General features: G+C 36.3%; 1 protein-coding gene across 4 annotated transcripts in view; it reads left to right on the top strand.

Annotated features, from left to right (window-relative positions):
- The window catches only part of ARAP2 (ArfGAP with RhoGAP domain, ankyrin repeat and PH domain 2), a 125,001-nt gene that overhangs the window by 73,785 nt on the left and 35,497 nt on the right, over positions 1-15,719 (top strand). For all 4 annotated transcript variants that reach the window (XM_032109510.1, XM_032109511.1, XM_032109512.1 and 1 more), the window contains 6 exons: positions 589-652; positions 5,450-5,613; positions 7,589-7,801; positions 9,984-10,089; positions 11,941-12,088; positions 12,795-12,863. In XM_032109510.1, the coding sequence (XP_031965401.1) occupies positions 589-652; positions 5,450-5,613; positions 7,589-7,801; positions 9,984-10,089; positions 11,941-12,088; positions 12,795-12,863 (764 nt within the window). The remainder of the gene's footprint in view (positions 1-588; positions 653-5,449; positions 5,614-7,588; positions 7,802-9,983; positions 10,090-11,940; positions 12,089-12,794; positions 12,864-15,719) is intronic.

Here is a 15,719-nt window from a genome sequence, read left to right as displayed (position 1 = left end):
AGAATTTTGAATTAGTAAGCAGGTTACATTTAATTTACTGGTTTTATTACAGTGTGCGGTATAGTTTTATAAGCACTGTAACTGAAAACTATCCAGATGTATTTGCTGTAGGTGTTTTACAGGGTGCTTTTTTTAGCAGGGATAACATAAAGCAACATAAAGAAGGATGGCACTGATCTTCACGCTTAACAGATAAATTGCATTATGTTATTGTAAATATGTGCAGCCATTAAGGTGCAAGAAGTTAATGGATTCCAAAATCCAGCTTACTTCTGAATCGTTCTGTCTTCTACAACTTGTATTTACAAGTTTAGTGTAATAAAACACTGTAGCATGTTCTCACATTAAAAAATACATGTTTAAAATTTCTTGATTAGTATTAGTTTTTCTTGTAAATGTAATGTGGTATTTTGTGGAGTTTTGTTTCTATTATCAGCAGTATTCTTTATTTGTTAAGATTAAGAATTCAGTGCTCCATTTGCCACTGGAGATCATTTTGAAAAAAAAGTGTATGTGCATGCATGTATGCATTTGTCTGTAAATATGTGTCTGTGAAGGTCATATGGATGTGTATGTATTTTTTTTCAGCAACCAGTAGTGTGATGCAAAACGGAGAGAGAATAGATGTCCTGCTGCTTGTTGAAAAAGGAAGGTAAGGTTCCTATCTGAATAAAGCTTTGATCTGTTTTTATATTGATATCTTAGAATTATCGTTGATGAGTTCTGGAGTTTTTTCACTTAGAGCTGCTAGCAAGAGAGTAAATTTGCAGACTTTTTAAAGGAGGGAATATCTTTGTGCATTAATTACATTTTATGTCTGTGTCACGAAATGTTAACAAGCACTACTTAATTAAAAGCAGTTTTCCCACTGAGAAAATTATTCCCAGATTAGTCTGCCAATAATGGTTTCTTCAAAATGACCTATCTCCTTTTACCCTGTTAAAAAAGTATCTCATTGGAGCATTTACTACCAACTTCCTGGTTTTTTTTATCATTTTTATGTCTCAGAATTCTGTCTCTCAATCTGCTATCTTAGGTTTGAGAGGATATGAATGAGGTGTCCTCTGATTTGCTCCATACTAAGTTTGGATTTTTTCCCTTGATCTCTCTCTCCTCTGTGCTTTTAAAACACTTGAAGTGACTGGTGATACTTGATCTCCTGTTGCTATCCAAACAGAAGTTCCATAGTACCTTGGTGAAACAGCTACTCCTGTGTAGTTCAACTGAGGCCAGCAGAGGGATCTGCACAAATGAAAAGAAGAAAGTTGTCTGAAAATATCTGTATACCGTAGTTTTTAAATGTATCTTCTATAAGTAGAATTTAATGCAAAATCTCTAATGCTATGCTTTCAAGAAACACAGTTGTGCAGACAATTCAGTTTCAAATATTTCTTATATTTTTCTGAAAAAATTTAAGCTCGTTTTAGGTGTCTGTGGATGTTTTCAGACCACAATGTAATCCAGATGATTCTTTTTTTCCCTGTTATGCTTCTCTTGTAGTTAGCTCTTTCTTATTATGGGTAACAAACCTTCCCTACATACTGGCACAATTTCTTTATGCTGATGGTTCATTCATTGTTCTTTTCTTAACCCTGTGATGATAGCAGTAAGTTTTCTCATAAAATGAAGTTATGGGCACAAAATTCTAAAATCCAGAATTAATATAAACATAAGAGTCAGATGAAAGGACTTGTGCTTCCTATATGAAATGGTGGATGTAAGACCTTTTGAAAGTTCCTTGAAGAAATGTTGCTTGGTTACATTTACAGTAATTGTTTATGTAACGTCCATGCTTTAGTTGCAATTTGATTTTCCAAAATAATTTCATATTGATTCTTACTTAATACCTGTTTTCAGACAGGTAAATTACTAGAATCATGTGGAAATTGCCAGAGAACACTGAGTTGTTCTGATGTCTGTTTCTCTCTCTCCCTGCCCACTTTACCCAAAATCACTTGGTACCACTGCTTTCCCATTGCAGAATTGTACAACAAAGCTTGTAGACATAGCTAAAGCTAGTGGATTTTGCAGGATGGGTTAAAGACAAGCCTTTGCACACTTGTGGATGAAGTGTGGTTATGTATGTTGCTTGTCTGACTGCTGTGGCAGAAGGCTGTGCTGGTAGTCAACAATAAAGCTGTACAGTAGCTTCCTTAATGTTGAGACTCAGTGATTGTGGACTGCTGCAGTCACTTGTGCCAATTCAATTCTCTCAATTCACTAAGGCAGAAATCTGTGTTCGCAGGCCGCCTTGTTTGTTTGAGTACTTAAATTATTAATTTCTTGGCTATGGACAGTATGTGCTTCACACAACATAGAAAACTGCCATTTTTCGCCATATTGTCACTACTGCTATCTATTCGTTATGAAATGTGTGATCTTTGTCAATTTTTATAACTGGAAGAAGTAGCACATACATAAATGTACTATAGAAGGCAGTGCATTTATATTGGAGGAATGCATTTCGGTTGAGTCTGTGGAAAATAGTTGGTAATCTGCATGGTAGATCTTCATAAACATTACAGTACAAATAGTTTCAAACATGATTACTTCTATAAAATCTTTAAATTCCTCAGTTTTGTGCTATATCACTGTGTTTCAGCCCGTGTTTATGTTTAGTCTTAAACCTTGGATTTAATATAACTTTATATTTTGTTTATGACAGTTTAGTGAGAAATGCATGTATTTGTTATTACTTCTCTCTGAAAACTATGAACACAGAGGTTAGTTCTGCAAAGTTACCTCTATTGCTTCATAAAGTTCTGTAGAAGACTCCTACTGTGCTTGAGGAAAGTTCTGCTCTTCTGCTGGAAATTATTTCCCCTTTTCTTTTCCATGCTTCCAGGTTCAAGGAGATCAAAAAATCATTTACAATTACGGAAAAAGAAAATTAAAAATGTTGTTACATTTGTCTGAAAGGACTAAACTGAGAAGGACTGCTTTAAACATCTAATTTGTAAATTGTTGTATGTTTTTCTGATTTAAAGTTATTCTATGTGTGTTCTCTCTCAGCCAAAAATTATTGAGGTTTGAGATGAGCTTTTAAGCCACTTCCACAGGAAATTGACTGAGTTCTGAACTGTGTCTGGCACTGGTTTAATTTCCTTTTCTCCCTTCTTTGCTTTTATGGTATTGTAGTGAAATTGCCTCTCTGATTTATCTTACTTTTTGATGCCGCCACTCTGGAGATTTTTGACTAGGCACGTATAATTTTTTCAAAAATAATCAGTTGCCTTCTATGAACAATCCAGGGTCCATGATTTTCACATTTATGTTTCTTACCACCAACTTCTCTTTCATGACTGTTTTGGTCCTATGGGACCACAACTTAAACAAATACCACATTTTCTTTGTTAATTATTAAGTAACCTCTTCCTCTGTAATCAAATTAAGCTTAGCAGGTTCTCAAATTTTAGAAAACTAGGAGAACATAATCGTTTTTTACTTCTGGTATCTTTTTTCTAATGTGATGCATTGAGGGGAAGATTGAAAGATCCATAAAATACAAGGTGATCTTTTCCACATAGTTTAGGTAATTCATATATCACAACAATTGATTGACAGGCACATGATTTAGACTTTCGTATCTCTGTGAAAAATACTGATAAGTTTATATGACCTTTGAAGTTCAGTATGGTATTTTTTGTCTCCTGCTCTGGTATCAATTCATTGATATGCAGCAGAGTTGCCCTTTTCTTGTTTAGAAGTAATAATATTTTCACTTTACAGTATGCTGCTTCCTGTATATATCATAATTCTTTAGATAAAAAATAATCTGTTGAGACTTCCATTTATCCTTTTGCATAATACCATAATGTGAATCCTGCTGTTCTGCAGGGGAAATAAAAACACAGTAATATGCATATATATCTACATTTCTTGTGTTGGAAAGCACCATAAATCTTTTATAAATCATTGTCCTAACTTCTGATCTGTGAATAGTAGTAGCAAAGGAGTAGAGTATCATGCACTGTCAAACTTTTTTCTACTCAATTCAAACTTCTTACTTTCCTTCTATATATATGGCAATAGCAATACCAGAACATGTAGTGGTGTATTCTTTGGAAGGTATTGATTGAGAACTACCTGTTTAGACAAGTCTTAAGGAACCTTAAGTTTGACAGCACTGAATTAGGCACACTCATTTTGCTGCAAAAATAGGAGAGCTTTATGCAAATTATTATTTTTTTCTTAGTGGGAGAGAGAGGCTGTGTTTCTACTATCCAGGCATGTGTGGTGGTTAACATGACTTTTGAAGTCATGAAATAAGGACTTCCTAAAAATGTGGTTCAGTGTGATGAAATATTTTAGTGTCATCTACTCTGCTGCTGAATGGCTCAGTCTGTATGGTGGATCTTGAGAAGAGTTCAGATCCTGGCTCTGTGTATGTAATACATTGACTGCATCCTCCCTTCCTACCAAGATAGGAATGCTAGAATGGAAACATTTATAAAAGCCAAATAGAAACATACTACTAAAAAGAAATGAAATTAAGTATTTCTTCATCATATAAAATGCTTTCTCCCCCTCAAATGAGATAATCAAAATGAATGTTTTTTCTATTTTGATGAAACCATTTTTATAGAAGTTCAGTGGAGCATTTTGGCTTTTCATAATTAGGAAATAAATGGTCATTAGAGAAAATTGACCTCTTACGTGTCTTTAGTGGGAGATAAGAGAATGTATGTAGAAAAGTTTGCTTACTATTTTAATACTTTAGGAAGTTGTTTATTACACACATGCATGTGGATGGACCTACACTCTTAAACTTTTCAATTTTGCTATTTTCTCTTAGAAGCTAGCTTGTCAGGGTGGCACAGAGGAGATTACTGTAGCATGCTTAAATAAAAGAGTCAGAACAAGGCTGTGCTTTGATATACAGTCAAAGTGTTGCATTAACTTATTCTGCCTCAACTCTTATCTTTTTTGTATATGTTCCTTAGCTTTGTAATAGTGGGTGATCATTTTGATACTTCTGTAGGAGGGAAGTTCAGTATGTCTCAGCTGCTCTATAGAAGAGGTTGGTGGGTGTGTGGTGTTTAGGGGCGCGAATACAAAAGAAGGAAAGCTTTTTACAGTATTGAAAGTTGTCTCTAAATTTGTTTCCTGCTTAACTGTCGTGTGGACATATGAATGCGTAGTGTAGGACCAAGACTGAAGAAGAGTAATTAAAATGTTGGCAGGTTCTTTCAAAGGCTTGTGACAATGCTTGTGGATCTTCTGTCATTTTTTATAGCACTGGTAATACAAATGTATTTGGAAAAAAAAAAGATGCTGTAACAACAGACTACCATCACAGCTTTATGTGGGGAAAGGTGCCTTGATGTCTTACTCCAAGTATTTCTCTTCTTTTTTTCTTTATTTTCTGAACATCTGCTTTCTTGCCGTAGTACAATAACATCATTTTTTTATTTCTTTCCTGAGCTCAAAATATTTTTATACTTTTCAGAACTCTATATATCCATGGCCATACAAGGCTGGATTTCATGGTCTGGTATACTGCAATTGAAAAAGCAGCAGGTACAGATGGTAATGCATTACAAGATCAGCAGCTCAGCAAAAATGATGTTCCTATTATAGTGAACAGCTGCATAGCATTTGTTACGCAGTATGGTAAGTATAGTGGATTTTATTCAAGCTAAGATCATTTGTGTAATACCTAAGCACCCCCAGTATCAGATCCTATTGAATGAGTTTATATATTACTTAAACCATGCCCTTCACTAGCCTTGCCATTCTGATGAGATGGTGCAATACACAACCACACATCTGAGAATGGTCAGTTTGGGGAAATACAGCTTGGTAAATGCCCTTTATAGACACCTTTCTATTTTAAATACTGTGTTGTTTGCCTTATGAGACAGCCTTGGGGTCCAGTGCCTGAGTGCAGACAGCTCAGCCCAGAAAATAAACTCTCTGAACCTGGAAAAGCTATGGTATGAGCCCAGCTTCTTGGAAGGTAGCATCAACTGTGGAATTGAGTTCAGTCTTAGGCTGCTGTTTTTTCAGTGAAATAGCCTAAGGATGTATAGTCAGTTACCATTTATTTAAGTAAATTTTGCTAGCATAACTTTCCATGGCATTAGGTCATATGCAGATATGTTTGTGTCCTTTTACTACTTCAAATGCATAAGTTTTCTTGTGAGATGCTACATGAATATCAACCCTGTACAAATTGGTCTTTGGTATAAATGTGTCTGTAACCTCTGTCAGTATGAAAACATCTAATTTCTATCTGAGTCGTTGAAGTTTAACTAAATAACCTTTGAATATAGCAACACTGCATTATTGTAAATAGTTGTACTGGAGTTACACCTAGTGCCTAAAACTAAGGAAAAAGCTTTGCTAAATTATTTCTTAATCATTAGCAATAGAAATTATTCCAAGTATAGTTTAAACCATTTCATCCACTGAATTGTTAAAGCAGGTTAATTACGTCTGCCACTTAGAGCTATTTGTGTAGTCTAAATTAAAATTCAGTTTCCTAATGTCTTTTAAATCAGTTAGATCTTTATCGAAAATATGCTTTTCGGGATCAGCATTAGTAGCTGTTAAAATGCTCAGCTGAAAGCTGAAGGAATTATTTGCATGCATTACTTGCATGCATACATCTTTTGTATCATCGTTGTAAAGGTTCTGTCTTAAGCTGTAGTCTAAGAAGACAGATGCTATTGCGTTCCGGGGCTGCTCCTGACAGTAACACCACAAAGGCAGTACCAAATGGAAGTACTTGTGGGCATTACAGGAAAGGTGACTTGTAGAAACATTAGACATGATTTCACAGGTTTTGACAGAGTACTTAAATTTGACAGGTATGTAAGAAAAGCAGGGTTTGGCATAAAGTACCGTCCTCTTTCAAGAAATGTGAATGCAGAAAACACCTCTACAGAGATAAACAGGACTGCACATCTATGCCAAACTTACACAAGTTTTGAAAAACAAAAGTTTTGATTACAATCACATATGCAGTGATTGAAGGTAGTCATGACTTTGTTTTGAACTATACCTTTTCTTTTTAAGTTGCCTTTAGTGGTTTTAGTTGTTACATACAAGAATAATAGCTGACTGATGTCTTCCAGAATATGAGAAAAATCAGAAAAAAGGATATTTTCTACTTGTCTTGAGGCTTTTAAGAATAAAATATTTCAGGTTGGATGAATGCAATAATACTCTGAGTCTTAAGCTGAGTTCATCAGTAGAGTAATAAAATAAAAGGAGTTTTCTCATGAAAGCAGCTGTGTTTTATGTGTAATACAATATCTATCATGAAAACTTCTTCTCGTTACTGTGCCTGTTGAAAGTACTGTTTTAGGAAGTCCTGAAGAGATCTGGGGATTTGAATTGCCTGTAAAATACTCCTGAAATAGTGATCCCAGGCTTGCTTACTATTATGGTGAATATTTTTGCAAAGAGATGTAGTTGGGTGTAAGAAGACGTTGCAGTGTGTAAAAGGTCAGAGCGGTTTTGTTAGGAAATGCAACATGTTTGGCAGCCACGTATAGTTTTCATATAATGATGTCTAGAATTTTTAACAGAATACTTGATTTTATATTCATTTATTTTTCTGTCCTGTATTTCTGTGCCTTAGGTTTAGGTAGCAAGCAAATCTATCTTAAGAATGGTGATTCTTCCAGTGTGGCTGAACTGCTGGAAAGCTTCAAAAAAGATGCAAGAAGTGTTAAACTAAGAGCAGGAAAACATCAGCTTGAAGATGTGACTGAAGTACTGAAAAGTTTCCTTTCTCAAATAGATGATGCGCTTCTCACTAAAGAACTTTATCCATTCTGGATCTCTGCATTAGGTAATGTATTTGATAACATTCAATACAATAAAGGTTATATGTACATTTTCAGTATCAAATTTGAGGGGGTTGTTCATTTACTTGCCCTGTGTCAACCTATGTTATTTCATAATTGGTGAAACAATTGTAGTGAGGAAAAAATATTTGGGACTTGGCTGCAATAGACCCATGTTAATCAGAGATGATTTTATTGCCTTTAAGTGAAACAGAATAATAATATCAAAGAGTAATGTTTCCCTGACAATATATTTGTAAACAGTAGACCAATATTGCACTGTGTCATGTTTGGAACAGCCAAAGTAGAAGGTGATGATTTACGTTTTAAAGAAGCATTTAAGATAGAATGAAGAAACACATATATGTTAGGGTAGGAAAAAAGTGTGAACTCTCCTTTGACGATATGTGGTTCAAAACAGAGAAAATATTGATGCTATCATCTGCAAAATAGTTAAATGACAGCCTTGCTGTTTAGATTTTTCATGTCTGTTTTATGAACAAGCAAACTTATGTATATTAACAATATAAACTTGTTAACAACTGTTACTTGGGTTTTTTTCCCCAAGAAATATTAATTCAATTTGAAAGAAAATTTAAGTAACTTCCTGTCACTGGAGATTGTTATGTGTTTAAAACATGAGGATGTGTATCTCTGTATGGTTAAAAATAGAACTGTGAGATTACTAATGCATTAATTACTTATCATGTAAATTGTGGTGATTTTTATAATGTTCTTTCAAAATAGCTATATTTCTAGTTGTTTCTATATTGCAGCATTTGAAAACTGCAAGAAACAAGTGGTTTCCCTGCAAAACTGTGCTATAAAATTGCAGTAGAGGCACAGCAATAAGAGGGGCATAGGAAAAGTTGACAGAACATTAATTTCTACCTTAATGCACTGGAGTCACAAAAGCATATTTACTGTGTGGCAAGTTTTGTCTTTAAAAAAAGATATTAAAAGCATATTCCTCTCTGATTTTGCTTAAGTTCAAATATATGGATGTTGCTTTAATATGAACCATCAGACTTTCAGGAAATTAAATTATTAACAATATTACACATTTTTGACCTTTAACCACAATTTGAACAAACTAGAGGAAAAAATATTAAGAGCTTATTCACTTACCACATGATTAATCTCATCAGAAGCCAGAAAAAGTTCTATCTGAGGCAGTCTAGATTTAAGTCAGCTCTTTTTAATGGTGTTGCAGTGATTCCCCTTCCTGATACGTACACGTGGCTAAAATTCTACTTCAGCTTTACAACAGAGAATCCTGCCCTGTTAAGTGATACAGAACGTATTTCTAGGAAGACTAAAACGTTTAAGAAAATAGAGTAGAAGACCTTTAAGCTGTTGTTTTGTTATTTGTTTATTTTTTCTTCCAATTACCAAAAAAATCAAAACATAGTCAGTAGTTAGCAGAGAGCACCATCAATCAGCTAGAAGAGTTTAGTGCTTTCTTTTCAGAAACTTGGGAGAAGCAAGGGTCAGAGAGGGAAAAGCTAACCAACTAAATACAATCTACATTAACTTTGTTTATGCCCTGAGCATAAGGGGGCATAAGCAGCACAGGGAAGCAGACTTAAGGTAGAGAGCTGTGGCTGTCTTAGATACTGTCATTCCCAAGACTGGAATTCCTGCCATCGGTCTGGCCATTGTTCAGCTATATGCAACTTGGTACAACTTATTTACCAGCCCTTTCCCTTTGCTCTCCTCTAATCAGTCTTATATATACTTAGATCCTTAAACTACTTTGTGCCTTGAGAGACTTTTCCGGTAAATATTTAAAATATGAAATGGTCTTTTCCTTTCTCTTTGCTGGGAACTCTTAGCAGTACATTTACATTTGTGCAGACACGGTTGCACTCACACATGTACATACACGAACTACAGATTACATATGCTTTGAGAGGAAAGCAGTTGCTATTCTGGGCTTTAGTCTTAGCCAGTGGCAAGTGGTGCTTGAATATAGAACTGTCCCTCTTTATTGGTGTTTCTCTGAACTGGTGTCAAATAATAGACTTTTTAAATAGTATATTGCTAGCACTGCCTTTATGAAGAAGAGGTTGATTGGGTAAATAGTAATTTTAAAGGACTAGATGATGCTGATATAGTTAATGAGAACTGCTGTTGGGTTTTAGTGTGCATTATTATTAATGCTCAATGATTATTATTTTCTGGCAGATACACAGAATGAAAAGGAACGTGTGAGGAAGTACAGAGCTTTTATTCGGAGCCTTCCACCAGTCAATAGAGCAACTTTGGCTGCTTTAATTGAACATCTTTACAGGTCATTGCAAATAATGCATTGTAGCAGAGAAATTCTTATAATGTGTTCTCAGTATAACTCTAGAATCTACGAAATGTGGCTTGTTTCATTAACTAGTAATCACAAAAGCTTATCTAGTTGCAGCAATTAATTAAATTTGAATTCCTTTAATTGATAATGTGTTTTTTCTTTGGTTGTATTTTTAGCAGTAAGTATCTATAAAAACCAATGGATTGGAACACACAGAGAGAGGGATGCCAGTGTATGTGTCCAAATAGGGTAATTTTTGATGTAGCTTCTTTTTGCAATCTCGTTTTACTCCAGTCTGCTAGTCTTCCAGAGGATTGTTGCAAATGGTTCTTGAAATTAAAATATTTTTTTCAGTGAAAATATCCTTCTCCACAATCTGTTTTGCACATAATAACTTTGAGAATTACCTACCCTTTCTGTTTTTTATTACTGCTTCATTTTCCAACTGAGGTAGTAGTAGAGAATATCCAAAATACAAACTTGCTTAAACACCAAAGGTCATGACTTATTCCTAGATAAAATAAGGGGTAGGAAATGTGTAAAAAATATGTGACAGGATGGTTCTGAGGTGTCAATGGTTAAATAGTACCAGTCTATATTATATCATCTATTGAACAAGTTACATTATATTTCTGGTGAATTGCCGTGGGTATAGAATGTGTGGAAACTTCTCTTTACTGGGTGTTGTGTTCAGAAATTGTTACATAGCCAGGTACATAGCAGATGTAGTTTAAAAATATTTATATGATTATGAAATTGATTGGTGCCATTATTGGGATAAAGGTTATAATACATATTGTGTTTAAGAAGTTTCTAAGCATATCCAGTTAGAGATATTAATATGCTGTTGCATCTGTTCTGAAAGTAGTTTAAATTCATGCATTTAACGGGCAAAATTCTGTGGTACTTTAAAGTGTTTGCCTCTAAAAGAGGAATATGTTATGTGAACAACAGAACTGATATGGAAACTTTACCATAGGGATAGGAACTAAGAAGGACCCAATTTCTTTCCACATTTTGATCTTAGATCTGAAGTTTGTAGGATATACTTACATTACATAATATTGTAAAACTGTATTTAGCATTGGTTTGGCCTCACCTGGAGCACTGTGTGCAGTTCTGGGGTCTGCAATTTAAGGGTGTTAAGGTCTTTGCATCCATCCAGAGGAAGGCAGCAATGCTGATGAGAGGGCTGGAGAGAATTGCCTGTGGGGAGCTGCTGAGGACTCCGGGCTTGTCTGCTTCAGAGAAAAGGAGGCTGAGGAGTGACCTAATTGCTCTGTAGAGCTTCCTGAGGAGAGGAGGTGGAGAGGGAGGTGCTGATCTCTTCTCCCTGGTATCTGGTGTTAGGGTGCATGGAAATGGTTCAAAACTGCATCCAGATAAGTACAAACTTGTCATTAGGAAGCATGTCCTTACTGAGAGGGTGGTCAAACATTGTAATGGGCTTCTTAGAGGAATGGTGGATGACCCAAGCCTGTCAGTGCTGTTGGACAGTGCCCTTAGCAACATGCTTTAGCTTTTGATCAGCCCTTAAGTGATCAAGCAGTGGGACTAGGTGATCGTTATAGGTCTCTTCTAACTTGAGTATTCTATTCTGGTTTTATTCTTTTCTATTCTAAATAGTTTTGATATCACTTGAAATGCAGGTAGAATGATTTCATTTCTGTAATGAGAAATAAGGAATATAAAGAAATAGTAAATAAATAAGTAGTAGTACATGTTTTCATTGCATTTAATGTAGTTACCTTTTTTGAAGTGCACTCCATATTCTGTAAAGGAGCCTCAGACAATTAAAGGAACAATGAAACTGTCTAAATATGTTTCTTTTTCCTTCAACAGGGTGCAGAAGTGTTCTGAAATTAATCATATGAACCCTCACAATTTAGCTTTGGTGTTTTCCTCATGCTTATTTCAAACTAAAGGCCAAACTAGTGAAGAAGTCAATGTAATTGAAGATCTAATTAAAAATTATGTGCAACTTTTTCATGTAGGTATCTTTATATAAACATATTGTAATTGGTCAGATGTTAGAGATTCAAAAATATAAAAATCAGCTTTAAAGTGGTCTTGCTACTAGTTCAATGATCTGAGGATTTGCGGGGTTTTTGAACTCTAATTCAGTGGATGTTTTCCTTGGCCTGCTTTAAATTTTATTTCCCAGTTAGTTTAACCTGTGTAGTTAAACTAGACTGTTTATGGGATGCTGTGAGCTACTGTTTTCCAAAATGGTGCTCATTCTCCTTGCTGTCAAAAGCTTACTAAATTTAAGAAAATTTTATGATTATGACTATTAAAAATAATGCTTGTAATCAAATTTTATAAGCTTGATCAGAATTGAAGCATGGCAGGATTTTGTGTTCTTAGTTTCTGAGCTGTGATTTCAATTTGATTTGTTCCTTAGACCCAGAAATAATGTTAAGTCCAACTGGATAGAAAAGCTACTACTAGCAGCAATTCATATTAGCCATTTTGATTTAGAGTTAACTGTGCCACTATAACATGTTCTGCACTTTTTCATTGATTCCTCTCTGTTTTAATATGTATTCCATTAAGTTTATAATAATGAGTCCCATCAATGAAGAGCTGTTTCTGACATGTTTTGCAAACATGCTTCTATAAGAACATGATTGACAGTATTGGCAATTGGTACAATAATTATTATTAATCACTCTAAAATTACTTATTTTATACAGATAAATGAAGACCAAGTCAAACAAATGGATATAGAGAACAGTTTTATTACAAGGTGGAAAGACACTCAGGTAAGTGACAAATATCAACTGGTGTGACAGTAAAGACTATTTTGTTGTTTTACATGATTTTAGGTTTCTAAAAGTAAGTCTGTAAGTTTTTATTGTGATCAGTATTGTTAACTACAGAGATTAGGGAAATAAAATGAAATGAAGGAGGAGGTATAAACTGATAAAAGTAAACCAGTTCTTTTTAGAGCATCCTGTGGAATAATGTTCTGGCCTGCACTAACTTACTAGCTAGTAACTAACTAGTTCTAGCACTGCACTAACTTGCAGGTGGTTGCATGCTTTTACTAGGCTTCATAAATTGTATTAGAAGAAAATAGCAGTTGCAAGTGGAAGAGTGATGACCTGTTTTTTTTTAAAATTTTAAACATGCATATTCAATACCTCCAAGTGTATATGAGCTTTTATTATTTCATGAGCTTTGAGTATACACGGTCTCTCTTCATTAGAGTTTCACCATCCCTTTGAGTTTAAATCATATGAATCTTTACCCAATTCCTGTTTTGTGACCATTTCTAGAGCCCCAAAACATAAATATTATTTGGGGAAGCTACAGACACATACTAACAGTCAAACACTGAACTTCAGGACACAACATAAAGAAAATGGGAGGTCTTATGCCACTTTTTTATCATCTTAAATTCCAGTTTTACCTATAACAACTTCTGAATAATTTCAGGGTTGTAAGAAATAGCAGAGTGATAGCATGTTTCGCTGTCTGAATGGCGTTTGTGTACAATCTTAATTAAAACATAAATCACTAAGCTTCCATAACACTACCAAGGTGGTTGAACTAGGAGAGGTAAAATGAGATGTAGGGAGCTTAAAAACTTTTTCAGAAATTTAAAGTGGTCGAGGAGAGGGTTTCAATGATTTTAGAGCTTATATAGGACTCTAAAAATGGAGAGAAAGCTGGGAGAGAACATCAGTAATGCTTTCTCCATTGGGTGCCTTCCCCCTTTCAAGCAGAGTTTTGTGTACCTTGCAAGTCATGTACTTGCAAGACAGTGTCCTACAAATACATGTTGAAATTGCACGTTCTGTGAATTACTGTCTGGAGTCTTATTTTTATCTCATATTCCCTTACTGCCTGGGTTAGAGTGGCGTGACCCACTGTGAATGTGCATATAGCATCCTTTGGGTGCCTGGTGGAGTGCCCAAGTTACTGGAAACAATTTAAAATTTGTTTCTAATGTCTGTCTTGCAGAATGGAAACTTCTGCCTTGGTAATAGCCAAAAAATCACCCAGATTTGATATAATAGAATCACAGAATATGCTGAGGTGGAGGGGACCAACAAGGATCGAGTCCAACTCCTGGCCCTGTGCAGGCCAACCCTAAGAGACACATCGTGTTCCTGAGAGTATTGTCCAAATGCCTCTGGAGCTCTGTCAAGCTTGGTGCTGTGACCTGGGGAGCCTGTTCCAGTGCCCAACCACCCTCTGGGTGAAGAACCTTTTCCTAATAGCCAACCTAAACTCCCCAACACAGCTTCAGGCCATACCCTCAGCTCCTGTCGCTGGTCACCAGATAGTGATCAGTGTCTACTCATCTGAAACTCTCCTCAGTGTCCTCTTCTCCAGGCTGAACAGGCCAAGTGACCTCAGCTGCTTCTCATAAGGCTTCCCTTCCAGACCCTTGACCATCCATGTTGCCCTCCTTTGGATGCGCTCTAATACTTTAATGTCTTTTTTATATTGTGGCACCCAAAACTGCACACAGCACTCAGAGGCTGTCCCACTAGAGACAGTAGTGGGAGCAGGACAATCCCCTCCCTTGCCCAGCTGGCAATGCTGTGCCTGATGCCCCCAGGACACGGTTGGCCCTCCTGGCTGCCAGGGCACTGCTGACTCAAATTCAACTTTCCATGGACCAGGACCCCCAGGTTCCTTTCCTCAGTGCTGCTCTCCAGCCTCTTGTTCCCCAGTCTGTGTGCACAGCCAGGATTGCTCCATCCCAGGTGCAGAATTCGGCACTTCCTCTTGTTATACTTCATATTTTTGGTGATTGCCCATCTCTCTAATTTGTCCAGGTCTCTCTGCAGGGCCTCTCTGTCCTCAAGGGAGTCAACAGTGCCTCTGAATTTAGTGTCACCAGGAGACTTACTTAGTATTCTTTGAGGTCCTGTGTCCAAGTTCTTTATGAAGATATTGAAGAGAACTGGGCTGAGAATGGAGCCCTGTGGAACCCCACTAGTCACAAGTCCCCAGTCTGATGTCACCCCATTCATGATAACTCTGTGCCTAACCTGTGAGCCAGTTGCTCACCCATCATGTAACACAGTTATTCAGCTGTGGGATGGACGATTTGTCCAGAAGGACACTGTGAGTGACAGTATCAACAGCTTCACTGAAGTCCAAAAAGATTACATCAACTGGCCTTCCTAGATGAACTAGGTGGGTTATCCTGTTGTAGAAGGAAATCAGGTTTGACAAGCAGAACTTTCCCCTCATGAAACTCTGCTGGCTGTAACCAATGACTGTGTTGTCCTCCAGGTGTTGTCAATACCTTTCAGAATAATCTCCCTGCTTTTACTGGGCACTAAAACAAGAGTGACAGGCCTGTAGCTACTGGGGTCCTCCTCCTTACCCTTGAAAATTGTGACAGTATTCACTAGCTTCCAGTCAGCTGGGACCTCTCTGTATTCCCAAGACTGCTCAAAAATCATCAAGAGAGGCTTTGTGATGACATCAGCCAGCTCTTTGAGGATTCTCAGATAAATCCCATTGGGCACCATATATTTGTAGGGATACAACTGGAACAGCAGATTCTGCAAAATTTCAGGGTTTACTGGGAATTGATCATTCTCAGAGTCATGGTCTTCCAGCAGGGCACTGAGACTCCTTTTGTCCATCATCTG

Source organism: Corvus moneduloides, chromosome 5 (genome assembly GCF_009650955.1).
Source record: "Corvus moneduloides isolate bCorMon1 chromosome 5, bCorMon1.pri, whole genome shotgun sequence".
Classification (NCBI taxonomy): Eukaryota; Metazoa; Chordata; class Aves; order Passeriformes; family Corvidae; genus Corvus; species Corvus moneduloides.
Note: the sequence above shows the minus strand (reverse complement) of the source record. Positions and strands in the feature narration are given on the sequence as shown.